The sequence below is a fragment of the Labeo rohita genome, chromosome 7 (assembly GCF_022985175.1).
Source record: "Labeo rohita strain BAU-BD-2019 chromosome 7, IGBB_LRoh.1.0, whole genome shotgun sequence".
In the NCBI taxonomy this organism is placed as follows: domain Eukaryota; kingdom Metazoa; phylum Chordata; class Actinopteri; order Cypriniformes; family Cyprinidae; genus Labeo; species Labeo rohita.
Window position 1 is genome coordinate 23,818,568 of NC_066875.1, and position 19,922 is coordinate 23,838,489.

The 19,922-nt window shown below is 34.3% G+C and overlaps 1 protein-coding gene across 1 annotated transcript in view; it reads left to right on the forward strand.

Annotated features, from left to right (window-relative positions):
• The window catches only part of plxdc2b (plexin domain containing 2b), a 70,849-nt gene extending 52,343 nt beyond the window's left edge, over positions 1-18,506 (forward strand). The window contains exons 10-14 of the mRNA XM_051114816.1: positions 4,689-4,749; positions 5,778-5,931; positions 9,591-9,629; positions 14,413-14,573; positions 16,473-18,506. Coding sequence (XP_050970773.1) covers positions 4,689-4,749; positions 5,778-5,931; positions 9,591-9,629; positions 14,413-14,573; positions 16,473-16,592 — 535 coding nt within the window. The 3' untranslated portion in view covers positions 16,593-18,506. The remainder of the gene's footprint in view (positions 1-4,688; positions 4,750-5,777; positions 5,932-9,590; positions 9,630-14,412; positions 14,574-16,472) is intronic.
• Positions 18,507-19,922: the final 1,416 nt, after the last annotated feature.

The window sequence follows — 19,922 nt, forward strand, 5'->3', positions numbered from 1 at the left end:
TCAGTTGACCTAAGCTAATAACTGACAGTCTGGTCCTCTCAATGCATTTATGTTTGGAGAGAGCAAACAAAGTCTAATCTGATGCAGTTGACAGACACAAAAACAAGCTGTAGCTGAACAGAAGAACATAATAATGTAGCAAGGTGTTGCATTTAATATCTTTCGTATTTCATTACTCTAAAGTAATGAAATTAACATATGAGTGTATTGGTAATGATTATGTGCATCACAAAGCTAGATTTGCATACTTGGAAAAGCATTCTTTCACCCTCAAGGTCAGATTATTACTGGATCAGAATAAATCTGAGCTGACTGCATTTGCAGCCATTAACATGTAAATGAGATTATGAAAGGTTGGAGAAGTGCTGACGAAGGATGTGGCCGCTGCTGCCATAGGAAACCTCAAATCTACAGACGTATATTTCGGTTTTGCTTGTCTTCCTTGTGTGATTCATCAGAGCTCGAGGTAACTGCTTGGAAGAGAAAAGGAAAGCAGACAGAATGACCGTGGCAAAGCTACAAAAGTACATTACACAAAATCAAATTTGTTTACTAAATAATTCAATCATTTGAAATCTAGTTTGTACGTTTTGTACTTGGGTTTTGGGTCATCTTGTCATGTTCCTTTCTCCGTATAGGGGTTTACTGATACATTTTTGGCTTGAAGTGGTTGATTATTTTTATGTTATGGCATGTTATGGCGTTTTATGTTAATAAAAAAAAAATTAATCTAATAAGTACACTGTATTTACAAAATAATTTTGGCAGCTGTGGTTGCCAGAATGATTTTATAAAACATTTACAGAACTGTAAATTTTACAGTATAAAACTAAATTTTTATATAAAATTTACAAACAGAAAAATTGAATGTAAACCAATAAAATTAACAACTAAAAAAACGACTAAATTCTGTTTCGTATCTTTAACATAAACTGTCAACCACCATGATATTGCAGATGGTAGAAGAAACTACATACAGTTCATCACAAGTAGCTTTTTCAAAAGCTGAAGAATATAATAACATACAGAAGGTCATTCACAGAGACACAGAGTCATTCACACAAAACACCATCATAGTAACACACATGACACCTAAATAGTGCAATAAACATTCATTAAACAACAAAAAAATGTAACATAAAACCCTATGGAAGTCCGTTTTTGCCACTGAATAATTAAAAAAAAAGTTTTTATCTTATTAAATTTTATACAGAATTTTGTGACACAAATTTGCAGTTCAGTCAGAATTGCAAGATATAAACGTACAACTCTTACAACTTACTATTTTCTTAGAATTGCGATATACACAATTGTGTTATATTCACAATTGCAAGAAATAAAGTCAGAATTGCAAGATAAAAACTCAGTTCTGACTTTTTTCTCGCAATTGTGAGTTTGTGTCTCGCAATTCTGACTTTTTCCTGCAGTTCTCTTTTTTATCAGAGTTGTGAGATAAACTTGCAATTGTGAGTTATAAAGTCTAATTTTGAGGTGAAAAAACTGATATGTTCTTAGAACTGCAAGTTTATATCTCACAATTCTGACTTAATAACCCGGAATTGCATGTTATAAAGTCAAAATTGTGAGATATAAACTTGTAATTTATAACTCGCAATTGCAAGTTTATATCTCACAATTCTGGTTTAAAAAAAAAAAAGAGAGAATTGAAGGGAAAAGTCAAAATTGCAAGACATAAACTCACAATTGCAAGAAAAAAAGTCAGAATTGTGAAATACAAAATCTTATTTGCAAGAAAAAAGTCAGAATTTAGTTTTTATCTCACAATTATTTATTTCTTGCAATTCTGAGTATATCACAAATGTGTATTTTGCAATTCTGCGGAAAAAAAGTCGGAATTGTGAGATAAAAATTCACAATTACCTTTTTCACCTTTTTTTTAATTCAGTATCGAAATGGGCTTCTATAAAATCCGAACTGATAATAAAAGCTATTAAGAAACATGATTATTAAAACAAAATACTTTAAAATGTCATGTAGGGAATTCTGGGAATATCAGTTTACAGTTTTTGACTGTAAATTGTACAATGATTTGTTCTTTTGTACAATTATGTTACTGTAAAATTACATTAAATGTCTGGTTGAATCTTTTAAAGGAACTTACTGTTAACTTTTAACAGGACTAACAGGACAATATTTAATGTTAAAATTACACTCATTTTTTACAGTGGCATATTTGAGCATTAGATGAATGCAGCGGTAATCTAAATGTAAAAATAGGGGAAATGAGCTTATAAAATAAGATATGTAAGTATGATAAATTATTGTATCTGATATGATGCTAATTAGAGGTGTGACGAGACACTTATCCCATGAGATGAGACAAGACACGAGACTGGGTTCACGAGAATGAGACGAGATGAGATTTTTAAACTTTTCTTAAGAAATCCTCAATCATGAAATATATAGGGAAAAATCTTTAATTCAACTGAAAAAAGATAAAATGCAAAAAAATGTAGTTGCATTTTGAACTTTATGAGATTAAACTTCCATTTAAATGAATTATTTGCAGTAATAAACAACATTTAAACAAGAGTTTCACGATTCTGGATAAATTGAGAATCCCAGCTATTTTTAATAAACCATGATTCTCTCATGATTCTGGAAGAAAAAAAAGATTAGAAAACTAAACAAAATAACATCATTTACTGGTGGTTCTGACAAAATGTTCATTGCTTAAGTCTTTTAAAAACCTGTATTCATTTAAATAAACAACAACAAAAAAACATTCAATGAAGGAGTCAGTGTCTCACTTCATTAAGACTTGTTTGACTATTGAAATCTGAATGAATGATTCAATGACATACTTTTTTTTAAGCGGGCAGTTGTCGACACCTCCTGGCGGAAGAGGATAAGCGTTACAATACTTACAAGTGTTAAGATACTTTCGTTTTGATCGCTGCTGTAGACAATAAGTGTTTATACCCAAACTATAAACTTTAATCTCAGTACTTCTATTATTTAAATGTCTGTAACAGAAATAATGATTATAATGTGGTTAAAAAGACTGTTTGTGTTGCTCTTTCTGCGTTCACATTTATCCCAAACCTCTGATTCATTAACATGAGCAGCGACACAACGTGCTTCTCACGCTCCACTGACACTCGTGATAGGAAACAGTCCTAATAGACATAGCTAAATCGTTGTCGTTCAGGAATAAGATCGCGTGGGTGTTTGAATCGAGGACTCCATATTTTTAAGGATTAATCGTGCAGCTCTAATGTTTTAGAAATGCAAAACATTTTGCAAATGATATCGTCACGAGATCTCGCGAGATCCGGTGTGTCACGAGATCTTGTCACATCCCTAATACTAATATATTGTGCACCCTTACTCCCTAGAATTAATCTTTGTTTGTATTATTCATTAACAAGTTGCTTTGGATAAAAGAATACATGTGAAGGTAATAAAGAAAACAACTATTAAAAAACAAAGCAACAAAATTGCAAAGTAGAAATGAAATGTCTCAGAAGGCCAGTGGCTGTATTTACTGGCAAATCTTTGGCCTGTAGAGGCTGGTGTGTTTGTGTATGTGTGTGAGTTCCAGTCAGTAGCTGCTCTTAGCTGAGCTCTGCTTCCTGTCCGTGGGTCAAGAAATCTCTAATCCAGAGCTTTCCCTTAGACAGTCTGATGCACACTATAGTGCCCCCTGCCACCGCTGGTCAAGGTACTTCTTTCCCAAGAGCACAGCATGATGTGTTAAAGCAGTGTCTTGTGTTTGCTTATGCTGACTCTCACACACACTGTTACAAGTCCAGGGGGGAGCGAAAAAAGAAAACACATTGAAACAGGCTGTTTCAATTTCCATCGACTGTCGGGTTTATATTACCTTATTGCATAAATGAAACTATTTCTCCCATGTTTATTTAATTGTTTTTTCAATTTATATCAACTGTTGATGTAAATTTGTTTTTGGTTGTTTTTCAAGCACAAGAAAGGAATAGCATCCTTTTGATTTTTGTTTAATGTGGCAGGCTGTGACAAGCAAAATAAAAATCTCACACAAACACACATGCACATAAAAACAACTGCTTTGCTTACCACCTGTGAAGGGACTGGGCAGCAAATGTGTGTCTTCTTTTCTGACCACAAAATATCAGAGAAGCACGGAGAGAGATTATATAAAAAGCGTGAGTGGTGAATTGTACTAAACTGAAAAGAGATAATATATCACGAAAAGATGAATGGAGAATGAAGGGTTGCTGATGGATATGGAGTAAGGGTGACTGTATCTCAGCAGACATCAGGAATGCCAAGCAGCCCAGAGCCCATTGTGCTCCACTCTGCGTACAAGAAAAAGTGAAGGCAGGGGAGGAGGAAAAGAAATACTAGCTTAGTCCTGACTCTGTAAGCCAGCATCTATTAGTGATATATTGCTGTAGACAGTCCTCTGCATATTTCACCGTTTTGGATTTCCTGTTATGTTTGAGAACAGAGAATTCCTAATTGAAGTTTCTTGGAGGACTCGTAAATGAAAATCCATTTAATTATTTACACGCTCTTTTGTTGTTTTAAACCTGTAAAACTTTTTTTTGTGCAACACACACTGACTGTTTCTTAGAAGAGTTTCCCTGCATTAGTTAGCGATGGGATCTATAAAAGATGAAATCATGTTTGTGTGTTTAGTTGTCTTTAAAATACTAATGACTGTCTTAAATTTTTATTGACAGATGTTCCAGTGGCTTTGATCGCCATCGGCAGGATTGGGTGGATAACAGTTGCCCAGATGAGGTGTGTATGGGGATGTGTCTGTTATGTTTTTACATAACATATTCACAGTACATGAAGGACGAACTTGTCTGCAGTTTCCAGAGAGAAAAGGATGCACTACACTACCAGTTAAAAGATGTTTAATGTTTTTTTTAAAGAAGTCTCTTCTGCTCACCAAGCCTGTGTTTATTAGATCCAAAGTACAGCAAAAACATTGATATTTTTATTACTTAAAATAACTGTTTTCTATTTAAATATAATTTAAAATGTAATTTATTCCTGTGATTTCAAAGCTGAATTTTTAGCATCATTACTCCAGTCACACGATCCTTCAGAAATCATTATAATATTCTGCTTTGCTGCTCAAAAAACATTTATTATTATTATTATGTTGAAAACAGCTGAGTAGAATTTCTTTCAGGTTTCTTCGATGAATAGAAAGTTCAGAAAAACCACATTTATTTGAAATAGAAATCTTTTGTAACATTATAAATGTCTTTATCATCACGTTTGATCAATTTAAAGCATCTTTGCTAATTAAAAGCTTTAATTTCTATGTAATTTCTTTGGGTCTTTCTATTAATCAAAGAATCCTTAAAAAATCTACTCAACTGTTTTAAATATTGGCAGTAAAATAATAATAAAAAATGAACAGCAAATCAGCATATTAGAATGTTTTCTGAAGGATTGCGTGATCCTTGAAAACTGGAGTAATGATGCTGAAAATTTAGATTACAGGAATAAATTACATTTTAAAATATATTCAAAGAGAAAACAGTTATTTTATTTATTCTTTAGTAAAAATACTTCACAATATTACTGCTTTTGCTGTATTTTGGATCAAATATATGCAATTCTTTAAAAACATTACAAAATCTTTTGACTGGTAGTGTATGCTCACACAACTGACACGGCCCTAGTGTTTAGATAATAAAATATTGCCATATTTAAAGTTACAGTACCAAAATGTATGCCTGAATTCTAACCAACATATCCACCATATCTCAGATTTGTCAGATCACCTGTCTTCACCTGTGTTTCATTCGCAGACCAAGGATAACACCTGTGACATCATCAATACTACTAATCTCGATCAGCTGACCACTGCATCAGTTGCTAAGAAGACCACAAGGAACAGAGGAACTACTGAGGGTCAATCTACCCAAGCTCCATCACACATGCCCACCAGCATACCAACAGAAGGTACCGTCACATCTCACCGAACACATATAGGTTGAAATATGGAACATTAAACTGATGTTACAATCCTCTGACAACAGGAAACCAACGGGTCATTGATCTAAACCGTTAGTTACAAGTGAGTGCTCATTGTAAGAATGCAGCGGGATAATGTGAAGAGGGCACCAATGGATTCTACATAAATCAATAAGACACAGAAAAAGAAAGGCTTATTTGTGCTTTATGAGTCTGGGGAAAATCAGTTTCTGGAGAAGAAATCTTTTAATGTATTAAAGAACACTGAGAATGTAGCTGAAGGGGTTTGCTTATAAATGGGGTTCAGTAGATAATATCTCATCATACTCTTTCAGTGGCGCACAAGAATCTTTCTTAAACACTGACACTGAAAATACACCTTCATCCATATACCACTTAACTATTGTGTGACTTCGACTTAATGTTGTGTGCTTTGCTGTGGTATTCTTTGTGATTTGCGCAAACACATTAACAGACACTAAACAACACAGCATAAATTATAAATCTTGTATGTGAATTATGAATTATGAATACACAAAATATTTTAAATCTACAGGAGCAATAGTTGTACCCAAAATTCAGAACAAGAAATGAAACTTCTTATTTCATCATCTTCCTACTTGTTAGTCTAGCACAAAATCAGTTAAAATAAGGAAGTGTTAAAGAAGTGGGGTTTTTGTCTGATTTTTACTTCCTTATTATTATTTCAGCAGTCCAACTGTGTCGTAACAAGGCGCAAATTCCTGTAATTTTTCTTTTCTTGCTAAAAGCAAAAATGCTGCATGACTCCACACAGTCAAAACCAGTGAGAACATATTTGATGTGTAACACACAATTATAAGGAGGGAGGAATTTGGGCCAATGGGATTTCATTGTGGGCCGGGCTATATAGGAAGCCTTATATAAGAGGTGATGTTGGTATTTGTTTCTGTCATGTTTTAAAATGAAAGGCTGGCTAGCTCTGAATACTTGCTGACTTAAAGTCTGTGGCACTGCCGTTCTTTGTTTTTACAGGCAAGAAAGGATCTGGCTACATTAAGTATATTTGTCCAAGGGTTGCCAGGAGTTCACTTAAAGTGATTAACTGTATGAAACAATCTGTTCATCATTAACAGTTTCTCAGAATGCCCAATAAGGCAATGATTTATGTGGCATGTAACTCTTGTTTACACTCTCCTTCATCCCTCAATATTTGCTTCATTAACTTACATTATTATGAAAACATAAAATTAAAATGCTGACAGGTCCATATTGAAAAAATCAAGACATTTATGTACATTTAAAGTACATTGACTATAAAATTGGTAACCGGTATTTGGCACAGTTTAGCCAAATATAAAAAATTTTGTCTAAAATTACTCACCCTCAAGTTGTTCCAATCCTGTATGACTTTCTTTCTTGACTGTTATTGACCATTGATTTCCACTGTATGGACAAAAAACTGTATGGGCAAAATTTTTTAGTGTTTCACAGAAGAAAGTAAGCCATGCAAGTTTGAACTGTCTTTTAAATGTTAAAGAACCTTAAATGTAGTTTTGTTGCCATAACTTAATTTGTTAAGGTAATAATACAGTTGATATCAAAAGTTTGCAGAATCTGCAAAATGTTTATTATTTTACCAAAATAAGAGGGATCATACAAAAATGCATATTGTTTTTTATTTAGTACTGACCTGAATAAGATATTTCACATAAAAGACATTTACATATAGTCCACAAGAGAAAATTATAGTTGAATTTATAAAAATTACCCTGTTCAAAAGTTTACATACACTTAATACTGTGTTGTTACCTGAACAATCCACAGCTGTGTATTTTTGGTTTTTCAGCGTTTTTGTGTATTTGAACCCTTTCCAACAATGACTGTATGATTTTGAGATCCATCTTTTCACACTGAGGACAACTGCGGGACTAATATGCAACTATTACAGAAGGTTCAAACACTCACTGATGCTCCAGAAGGAACAACAATGCATTAAGAGCCAGGGGTGAAAACTTTTGAACAGAATGAAGATGTGTATATTTTTCTTATTTTGCCTAAATATCATATTTTTTCATTTAGTACTGCCCTTCAGATAAAGACAAAATAAGTTAGGTTTACCCTGATCTTCAAATTCAAAAATTTTTCACCCCCTGACTCTAATGCATCATGTTTCCTTCTGAAGCATCAGTGAGTGTTTGAACCTTCTGTAATAGTTGCATATGAGTCCCTCAGTTGTCCTCAGTGTGAAAACATGGATTTCAAAATCATACAATCATTGCTGGAAATACACAAGTTTCAAATACACAAAAATGCTGAAAAACCAAATAATTTGTGGGACCTGAAGGATTTTTCTGAACAAAGCAGGCAGTTTAACTGTTCAGGACAAACAAGGGCCCTGTAAACAATTATCACCAAAAAAAAAAAAAAAACAGCTGTGGATCATTCAGGTAACAACACAGTATTAAGAATCAAGCATATATAAACTAATGAACGGGGTCGTTTTTATAAATTTGACTATTATTTTCTCTTGTGGACTATATGTAAACATCTTTTATGTGAACTATCTTATTCAGGTCAGTGATCACTATTATTTTGGTAAAATAATTAACATTTTGCAGATTCAGCAAGGTGTATGGAAACTTTTGACCCCAACTGTATGTTTGACTTAGATGGACAGTTCACCCAAAAATGAAAATTCATGTCATTCCAAAACTGTAATACCTTCGTTCATCTTCAGAACACATAAGATATTTTTGATGAAATCCAAGAGCCTCTAAATCTCCACAGATAGCAAGAGAAATACCACGGCCAAAGCACAGAAAGGTAGTAACTAGTAAGGACATCGTTAAAATAGTCCATGTGATATCAGTGGTTTAACTGTAATGTTACGAAGCTACAATAATACTTTTTGTGTGCAAAAAACAAAAATAACGGCTTTATTCAACAAATGCTTCTCTTTTGTGTCAGTCTTTGATACGCATAAGACAGAATTTTCATTTTTGGGTGAACTATCCCTTTATATAAAATCTATGAATTTAGATGTAACAGCGTGAAGCTGTTAACATTTTATGTTAACATTTTTGTCAGCGTGAATTTGACTATTACATTGCTTTAAAAAAAAAAAAAAATTCACATTCCTCTCTCCATCTCTGACTCTGATGTAACATATGGCAGCAAATCAGGTGTGTGAATGAAAGCATGTAACATGCTGCAAATAAGAAACTTAATATCTTGCTACGGTAAAACACCACTGGCTACAGTGGATACAACAGCAGGGTCAGATCCCTTAGCATCAACTGTTATTGTGCTACTTCTTTCATTTCAGTTTCAGTTCTCATCAGAGTTTTCTGTAGCAGATGTTGACCTGTCTGTCTTTAACTCACTAGAAAGCATATTCAAGAATCTTGGAGTGGATTGCTCATTAAAAAATCAGTACAAAATCCAAAACTTGCTTTCCAATCACAGACATATTTCCCAATCTCTTTGAAGTGTTCATCACACACATGTGCGACCCATTTACGGCTGTTGATGAGATGTGGGAGTGTTTTTAGAGTCCGTGGTATTACAGTTCACTGTAAATGAGAAACTGTCTACACGTAAAAATGAGCTTTAATACTTACTCCTTTTTTTCTTTTTCTCTTCTGTCTGTTTTCTCGTCTTTATAGATGACACCAAGATTGCGCTACATCTCAAAGACAATGGAGGTAAGATCTCAGCATTGCTGCAGTGCATGTGGTTTCACAGCGTGTCTGTGAACTATACAGCAACACACTCTGATCTCACTTTTCTCATAAATAACATTCATTTTTCCTATTCATGCCCAAATAAGGTCATACTTGTGTGTGTGTGAGAGAGAGAGACTGATTTGTCTGGTTATGTGTGTATATATGTGGCAGCAAGTACAACATTTCTGACTAAATATCTTTTCCATGCACCAATGTTTTGTGCCAGTTAATTTCCTGTTCAACAGCAGATTTTTGTATCATACCTTTTTCTTCTCTTCCTCTCTTCTCTTTGCTTATCACACAGTCTGTCTCTTGCTCTCTTTATAGATAGATAGATAGATGGACTGATAGATAGAGAGCTTACTCTCTCTCTTTCTCTCTCCCTGTCTCTCTTTCGTCTTTCCCCATCTGAATTCCCAGAATTCTGTTAGTAAGATCCAGGTCATGTGTTTTTGATTTGGAGCAAGCTCAATATTTCTTTACCAGTCAGAAACAGCAGTCAGGGCTTCAACGTTTCATCAGAAAAGCAGAAAACAGCACATGCAGACAATGAAAACATTTAGCCAGAAGAAAGCGCTATCTAACCTTAAGCAGAATAATATAAATGTTATAATTCCCGACTAAAGCTAATTAAACAGATGCAGGTGTATTAGCAATAGATAAGTTACATTACATTGCTATTTAATAGTTTAGCAAACACTTATTTCCAAAACGACTTACAAATGAGTACAACAGAAACAATCAAACCAACAAAAGAGCAATAATATGTAAGTGCTGTGACAGTCTAACACAGTTTTTGTGTGTGTGTGTGTACTTGTTTTTGCTACATTGTGGGGACCAAATGTCCCCACAAGGATAGTAAAACCTGAAATTTTTGACATTGTGGGGACCGGCCTGCGGTCCCCACAATGTTAAAAAATTATTAGAAATAGTAAATGATGTTTATCTGAAAGTGTAACGATGCAAACATGTTTTCTGTGAGGGCTAGGTTTAGGGTTAGGGTTGGGTTAGGGGATAGACAATATCGTTTGGTCAGTATAAAAACTATAGAAGTCTATGGAAAGTCCCCACAATTCACAAAAACAAACATGTGTGTGTGTGTGTGTGTGTGTGTGTGTGTGTGTGTGTAAATAAAAGTATACAGAATTGGAAAAGTATAGAGCACGCTAGTGTTAGAGTGTCAGTTCTTTTATAATAAATAAACAACAAGTGGATGTAGTGTGAAGTATGTACTGTAAACTGTACCATCAATTTGTCCTATGGTGTGACATAGCAACAATTAAGAAAAAAGAGCACGAGAGGGATTTATCTTCATTGTTAGACATTTTTGTTCATATAGTGTTATTTATTTAATATGACATTATAATTAACAAATTTTTTTCCCCGTGACTTCTTGGACAATTTCAAGAAAAAACTTTGACAGCAAGACAAACTTTGTTGTCATCCATTTAAAAGAGCTGAAAAACATACTATTTTAAGATGAGTGGTATTTCTATCTCCCATATTACAATACTCAACTGGATTTTGAGATAAAAAAAAATTTTGAGATAAAAAAAATAAAATCTCTTTTATGTGTGTCACACCGTAGGACATTACGTCACACTAAAGGACAGAAATGGTAGTTATTAAGTATTTCCGTTTAATTTTGAACATGTCTAAGGAGAAAAAGATTCATTTTGATACAAACAATATCATGTTTTTTAAACAAAACAAAAAAGAATGCAAACTATATTCATTAAGATGTCAATGAATTTTTTAAAACTCTATGGTTATTCTTTTTAAGGTATAGTTTTGACTATTTTGACTGTTTACTTTCTGCATCATTTTCTTAGGATCACTTCCCTTCTGGTGGATTTTTGTCTATATTTCCGTGTCCTCAATCTTTCACTAATTTTTCTCCCTCAATTCTTTCTGTTTCAGAAACAAAGTATCACCTTTTATACTTTTATACAGTACAAGCGTCACACTGGAGGACATTTCCTGTCACACTAAAAGACGTTTCAGCCTTTTGTGTCAATTAATGACCTTGCTATTCCGAGCGCACCTGTCATTAGCTGTTAGCAAGACACATTTGTATAATTTTCCATGATTATGTAGTTTAACATACAGTTTTTAATAAAAAAATATATAATTTAGTGGTGTCACATCAAAACGTAACACTTTCGTAGTGGTTTTAAAAAAGTTTTATTTTGTAAGTTATAAAAATATTTGAACAATTCTGAGACAAAAAGTACCATGTTTACGTGTCATGGCTTGACGGGGCCTTCAGTAACATGACCATGAATGGGGTCCTTCAACTAATTAAAGTTTTCTCTGGAACTGGTCAATTTAAAATCAGGATATGGTGTTGCACCAGAGGACATGGTTTTCAGAGACAAAATGTGTCAAGTTCCTATGCTTTCAGAAATATATGGATAGTAAAAATGATTGCCATAATTGTACAATTATGCTGGAGGTATTTATTAACATATTAATGCTCTTCTTTTTAATTTATAAAAGTTGTAATTTATTGAACTATGCTTGAGACAGTCACACCATAAGACAATGTTGACATTTGTCTCAAAAATGTAAAAAAAATTAAATAACACTGCAGCTTTTATTTACAACAGGTCCATGTAGGTCAAAGAAATGTTTAACAATTTACTGCATTTTAAATAATGATAATATTAGTTTTATTTATTTTTATTTTGTGGGACAGTGAAAATGCCATGTCACGTCAGCAACCATATATATATATATATATATATATATATATACCTCTCCAGGTATATATTCACCTTAAATAATCTATTGCTAATACACCTGCAAAATTTAATGCACCTGCAAAGACCATTTTGACACAATAAAGAAAGGAATATAATTTTTTATTTGATTAAGATCAGGTCTGTCGGATCAGTTGCCAGCTGTTTGTGTGCATGATTTCAGTCTTTCATAACATTATGACTTCTCCAACACACCAGACATAATGTTCCCTCTATAATCTACAATAGCCAGGTGCTGCACTGTCTGTTGTAAATGTGGAATTAAAATAACATGCACCTTCATGCTCAAGCCAAAAAATGTGTTTTGATTTTCAGCAGTGTTTTCATGAGTTAACTTGGGGTCTGTGCCAATTCAACTAGTGCAGCCAAATTTAACTAGTGCTTTTGATTAATGACCGATTTTAACAAAATGTTTTCGTTAGCTCTACTGGTGCTAAACGAAAATGTCAAAATATGATTCAATTGCACTGAAATCTATAAAGGTATTTGAAGGCATCAGGGAAATAGTGATGACTGGTAAGTGACAGAACATTTGTGAAACCCAGAAGTGTTGTTTCACAGCAATCTCTCTGGACTCAGTTTTCTGTATTTTGTTTCAGTATGACAGTCATCAAGCCAGGCTGTCTTTGGCTGCCAAGCCTCAGTCTCCCTCTTATTGAAAATAAATTACTTCCCATGCTTAAGTAGTCATGGGCACTTTTGGCTGTAATGACTAACAACAGAAACCCTGCCTCATGATTAGTTCTGCCCTGCAATGTCTGTCAATCATTTTGGCGCCTTTTGGCTTAAAGAAATGTATAATACACATTTGATTTGCCTTTTTTGATAGAGAAAATGGATGTCGTTTATCAGACATTTTGCCAAAACGTTCTACATTATACCAGTAATGTTTTACTCTACACATTAAAACATGATTACCTGCTTTTAAGGAATATTTTATACTTGTTATATCTGTTTGTTGTTGTACAGTCTTTTTTTTTGTTTGATGTGTGATGTACACTGCCCATTACCGCAATAAGCAGATAACAAATAACTCTATGGTTGTGTTAATGTGTACACATATCTGCAGAGAAACACAGTAGCGCTGTTGCAGAATGAAGTGCTAATATAATCGTTCCGTAATGAGCCATATGTTAGCCACCTGGGTGCTGTAATTAAATAAAACTATGTAGTGTAAAGTTACTGGCAGAAACTCAATGATGCCCTGTCAAGATATGTGCAGAGACAGATGTTTTCACTGAACACGGAGCCAGAGAGATATAAAATCAAGGATTAAGTAGAGTCGGAACACAAATGAATATATTTTAAAAGATGTATTTTTCCCTCTGTACAATGAATGTCCAATGTTGTTGGGACAAAATGGATAATAAACAGTCTTAAAAATATCTTCTTTTTTAGGTTTCATGTAATGTAATGTAGTTAGGTTAATTGACTTACAATAAATATTTTTGGCCTAAAAGCAGTGTGGTTAGATGGTACTACATGAAAGGAGTGCATTTTCAGTTTATATGATTAAAGCAGATCTAGCTGAGATCTGTAGATCCATGACTGACATTGTAAGAAAAGGAATGAGGTTGGTAGTCTCTAAGGCTGCCACTGAGTCTGCTCAGCAGTCTTACGTTTTTATAGGGGCCTGGCTGTGGTGCAAAAACACAAGAACAGCAGACCACAGTAAATCTTTCTCACTTGGCTGGCTGGAAATGTCCATAACACAAAATTAAGATTTACGGCCTTGTCTTTATTCCATCATTAATCTTTTTATCTGCCTTTTGGACAGATACATAAGCCACAGAAACCTTAATACCCAAAGACACGAATAGCAAAATTATTGTTAAAACAGTGCTCTCTTCTGTTTAAAAGAAGAACTACAAGATTCAAACCTGTTTTTTTAGACAAAAAAGGAGTCTCCGCTCCTAATTCATTTTCTGAGGTTGTGCTGAAGCAGTCTGATTTTATCTTACAGTATACAGTAAGTGAATACGGTATATTGTGTGTTTCAGCTGCTGCAGCAAAAAGTACGGCAGAGAACAGCGCTCACCCCCTGCACATGGGCCTGATTCTTGGGATGCTCCTTCTTCTGCTCGTGATGGTGGCCATCGTCCTGGTGACTGTTTACATCTACCACCACCCGAGCTCTGCTGCGGGACTCTTCTTCATTGAGGTGAGAGTATGGAGGTTTACAATATGTCATAGAAGCAGTTTACCCAACAAATAAATCCAAAACTGTATGACTTTCTTTTTTCTGAAGTCTGAACTGGTCTGTATTTTCCATACACGTACAATGGATGGGTACTTATTAAAGGGATAGTTCAACCCAAAAATGAAAATTCTGTCAGTAATTCTCACCCTCATGTCGTTCCAAACTCGTAAGATCTTTGTTCATCTTCAGAACACAAATTAAGATATTTTTGCTGAAATCGGAGAGCTTTCTGATCCTGCAGAGACAGCAATGCAACTGAAAGGTTCAAGGCCGAGAAAGGTAGTAAGGACATCATGAAAATAGTTAATGTGACATCAGTGGTTCAACCGTAATTTTACGAATCTACGAGAATGACATCATTAGGGGTTCAAGCTCATAGCGCTGAAACTCTATTGTAATTGTTAGAATGGTCACGGATCAGCGGTCTCCACATAAAACTGATCGTGCAGACCAAACCATAAGTCGTAGAGGCTTGAAACTTGGAGGAATGGTACTCACCCCAGTCGGCTCACCCCAATTCATATTTTTTAAAAACCTTTTAAAGTAGTCTTAGATTTTTCGCCCAATTGGAAGCAAACCAGTGCAGAAAGATTCTCTGCAGAGTGAATCAATAATTATCAAAAAAAAGTCGAACTTCCAACTCACCGTCACAAAGGGGCGCCAAAATGTTTGAAAGGGGCAGGGCCACTTTTAGTGAAATACCTAAAACTTCTGAACGGAATGAGATATCTTTGCCAACCTCAGAACACTTATGTAAGAGCTCAATCTGAGGTAACAGGAAAACAAAAAAGTGGAGTTTGGCAACTTGGTGGCAGAGAGAATAACATAAAAATAGCTATAACTGCGCAACCATTTGTCCTATCAACATGAAAATCGGTCTTGGTCTGAAGTGTCTACATACAAGGATATTTGCCTATCTAAAAAAACATGGCCGCCATTGGCCGACGAATTTTGATCACCTGTTAGACAAGGTTAACGGAGGCCAATCGGAACTAAACTCGGTGGACCTGTTCGACTCACACCTCCAAAGGTCTGAGAGAAATTTGAGATAAATTGGCCACATGGGGGGCGATATCGCATTTTTCAAGGGGGAAACGATTTTACGTTGTGCAGTTTTACGCACAATATTCATATAATACTATAGAACACCTCATTCCGGACAACTTTGCCTCTAGAACCACTGCTGTCAATTAAATCGTTTGTTAAATGATTGAGAAGATGTAAAAAAGCTACTCTTGCAAACTAGTCCTAGGTTTTTTGGGGAAAAAACACTGCAGTACAATACAGTGGACTCTCTAGGCTAATAATTATCAAAAAAAATTGTGAAATTTACCCTTTGGGAAACTAGAACGGGGTCGTTTAGAAAAGGGGCCTGTCCAAATTTATCCAAAATTCTATAAAGCCTAAAGAAAAACTCAAAACTTCACAAAACCTGCTGAGCACATGGTGATTCTAAACAAGCATGCAAAGTTTTAAGGGTCATAAAAATTAAAAAAACATCATATTTCTATGGTAAATTACCTGGATTTGCCAAAAATGCTTTTTTAATCATTGATTTAGGTGGGTACAGCCTTGTAATGTATTTTTCCTTATATGTTTAAATGCCTTAAGCACTTGAACATAGGCCTGAATGTGTTCTGATTTGTGTTCTGATGGTGAATGAAGGTCCTACTGGTTTGGAACAATATGAGAGTGAGTAATTAATGACAGATTTTTTTATTTTTTAGGCAAACTATCCCTTTAAGCAAAAATGTTAATGTAAATACATTTATTACCTAGTAGAACATGTATGTATTGTCTCTGATGTGGAGTGCAATTAAAACGAAATAATTTATTATTATCACATTCACACATTTACAGAGACGTCCCAGCAGATGGCCTGCGATGAAATTTCGGCGAGGATCTGGTCATCCAGCATACGCAGAGGTAGAGCCTATGGGTCTAGAAAAAGAAGGCTTTATTGAATCAGAGCAGTGCTGAGATTTCAACTTTGACTTCTGAAGTCACACACAGCCCAGCAACCTTCTTGATGTCTAGCTACAAATCCCCACATCTCTAATCATTAAGTTCCACCAACCCTCCAAAACACTGAGCAAACTGGAAACAGGGAGGGTGTGGTGACTGAATGGAAGAGGCATCCAGAAACAAATGTTTGGATCTTGCTTTCAACACTCAAAACAATCCACATTCAGAGGAAACGTTTGTTAATCAGCTGGATGAATAACAGCCCAGCGGCTTCTGCTCGGTTCCTGACATGACGTGGGGAACAGCATTTGTTTGTTGATTGTACGTGATGAGGTTTTGACCTTTTACCCTCAAAATCATCAGTGAACTGAATGCAGTTACGTTTGATTCTCTGATTTGATGTGCCTCTCTGAGAGATTTTTTTTTTTGTCTTGACAGTCTCTGAAATGCACATTCGTTCAGTTTGTGTTGGAAATCTTATATAGACCTTTATATATCTTCAAAAGGGTTTTGTAGGGTTTTTTTCCAGGTGTTTTTTTTCCTATTCCTTTATGACTTCATCTCTTTGATTTGAGCAGATGTTTTGGAGTATGTTGGATGACTTTAATTGCTGATACTGTGTCTCCTCCTCTTGTTTGGATACAATCAGAAAATGTTCTGTGAACAAATGTGTCAACACTTTTTTTCATCCAAACATATTTCAACCATTTAGGACATTTTTGCACATATCCACTTAACGCACATATATTGCTTTTTACAAGTTAATTTTTTTTCTTATCTTACGTTACTAATGCATATTTACAAGACAGGCGCTTGTGAGATTGCGTGTGTGTCTTTCTTTTAATTTTTTTGTTGTTTTTGTTGTAATATTGTGGTACACAATGATCCCTTAAACACGCCGTAGTTGAAATCAAGGATTTGTACTTCAACAAGACAGGTGGTGTCTACTGACAGCTGTCAGTCCTTAGCCAGACAGAGACATTTGTTTGTTTGTAATATTTGATATAGTGATATAGAAAAGCCCTCACACTGCTGTCAAGGTCATTTCAGCTTGATTACAAGCAGTGGAACTGAGAACTGCAAAAATGAATTCATTTTGACTTTAAGAATGTGATTTATTACTCTATAGGTAGAGTAACGCAGCGTATTACAACCTTATATGATAAACATTCTGTATGTTCTAAATAATATTTTCCATCGTGTTCACTAATAATGGATTTCGAGTTTGAAATGAAATTATGGCACATATTACTTTCTCCTGAAAAGACATTACAAGTATTGTGACCAAAGAACTGTCATCTCACACACTAACACACACATATTATTAGACTAATATGGAAAATGGTAGATATTTCTGTCTTCTGTTTTATTATTTCAGCAAACCTATGCATTGGGGCAGTTCCTGGGAGTTTCTTTTCTTTTTCCTTTTTTTTTTCTTTTTTTTATGTCTGTTAGGTGTTTAAGCATGCATGCAAGGGAGATATATTTGTTTCCTATTTTATCCACATAACAGGGTGTCTCACCAAAAAATCAAGGTCTAAATTCTATTTTTATCAACTTTCTTCACTGGAAGACCTGATTATTTTCAGCAGATGTAACCTGAATGTGTATGTATGTGTGTGACATTGAATCTATCTGAATGTGTATGAGTGCACAAGGGCGAAATGGATGTTTATTTTGTGAAATATTCTCAAAGAATGTTTGTTGAAAGAGATCAATTTTCTGTTCAGCAGTGACGCCTGGTCTCAAAATTCGGGGAAACAAACATATTAGCGACCTGAATTTTTGATAATCATAATCTTCATGTTGTGCCACACATTGAGAGACAGTGAAATACACAATGCTGTAATCTGTGTACTCTTGTGTTACTACTGTCAATTTGATTACATTATACAATTTGATTAAATAATAAAGTTGTTTAAACAGACAGTTTCCTTTCCTGGTCTGGTCTTCAAAATGAATGTCTCCATTCCTGTTCTATATGTGACCCTGGACCACAAAACCAGTCATAAGTAGCACAGGTATATTTGTAGCAATAGCTAACAGTACATTGTAAGGGTCAAAATTACAGATTTTTCTGCCAAAAATCATTAGGATATTAAGTCATGTTCCATAAAGATATTTTGTAAATTTCCCACTGTAAATATATCAAAACGTAATTTTTGATTAGTAATATGCATTGCTAAGAATTTCATTTGGATAACTTTAAAGGTGATTTTCTCAATATTTTGATTTTTTGCACCCTCAGATTCCAGATTTTTAAATAGTTGTATCTCGGGCTAAATATTGTCCTATCCTAACAAACCAAACATCAATGCAAAGCTTATGACTGGTTTTGTAGTTTATTTATGTATATGAATATTTATGGAAGTTAGGTCAAAGTAAATGTTAGTGGATCATTCCACAAAATCAGTCCCTTTTCCACTTGGAAAAAGTGAAAAATAAAATATGTTTAATCAATATTTTTTTTTAAATATCCATGAAATGAAGACACCTTAAAATGACAAAAAATGTATTGTGTGATCTCAGGCTATGTAATATATTATTTTATGACTATTTTTATACCTTATATTTTGGTATTTTTGTCAACCCTTTTACCGACACAAGCGTTACTAGATACTATAGTTTGATTAGAACTCATATGCCACTGAATGATATAGGCATTAGCTCAATAACATACTGAAGGTGTTTGAATTTTACACAGACAACCTTTAAAAACAGGGTCAAACCTAATCAGTGTCATCCCTGTTACCCACATGTCAAAACCTGTTACTCTAAAAAGTAACAGGTTGACAGTAACAGGTCTGATGGTTTCAAACAAATTCGCTAATTGCTAGCTAATAGTCAAGTTCACAGAAGCACATATCATACAATTTGAAAGGATTTTACTTGTAGATACTGATTATATTTTAAATGTAGAGAATAATAGTTTAAATTTACATTTTAAAAATGGTAACAGAAATGACATTGCATGATGGTCCCCCCTCAGTCAATCAATAAATCATCAAAAATAGATTGCAGAGGAGTGAGAGAAACATGCTTGTGTTTTAAGTGTTGGAATCCTGGTTGAGAGATGATGTAACCTTCTAGAAATTATGTCACTTGAATGTACATTATTTTACAAGGGTTTTTTCATGAAATCAGGGGACACCAATAAAATGATTTATATTTTATAGAAAAAACACATGCCAAAAACATTGTTTAACAATTAGACTATATTTAGAACAATATGCAAATGTGATTTTTATATAATTTTGCCTTCATTTTGCAAATTAAAAGTCTTGCTGAAAACGAAAAGGCATAGTGAGGGACAGGCCAAAAACCATGTACCAGCATAAACGCTAT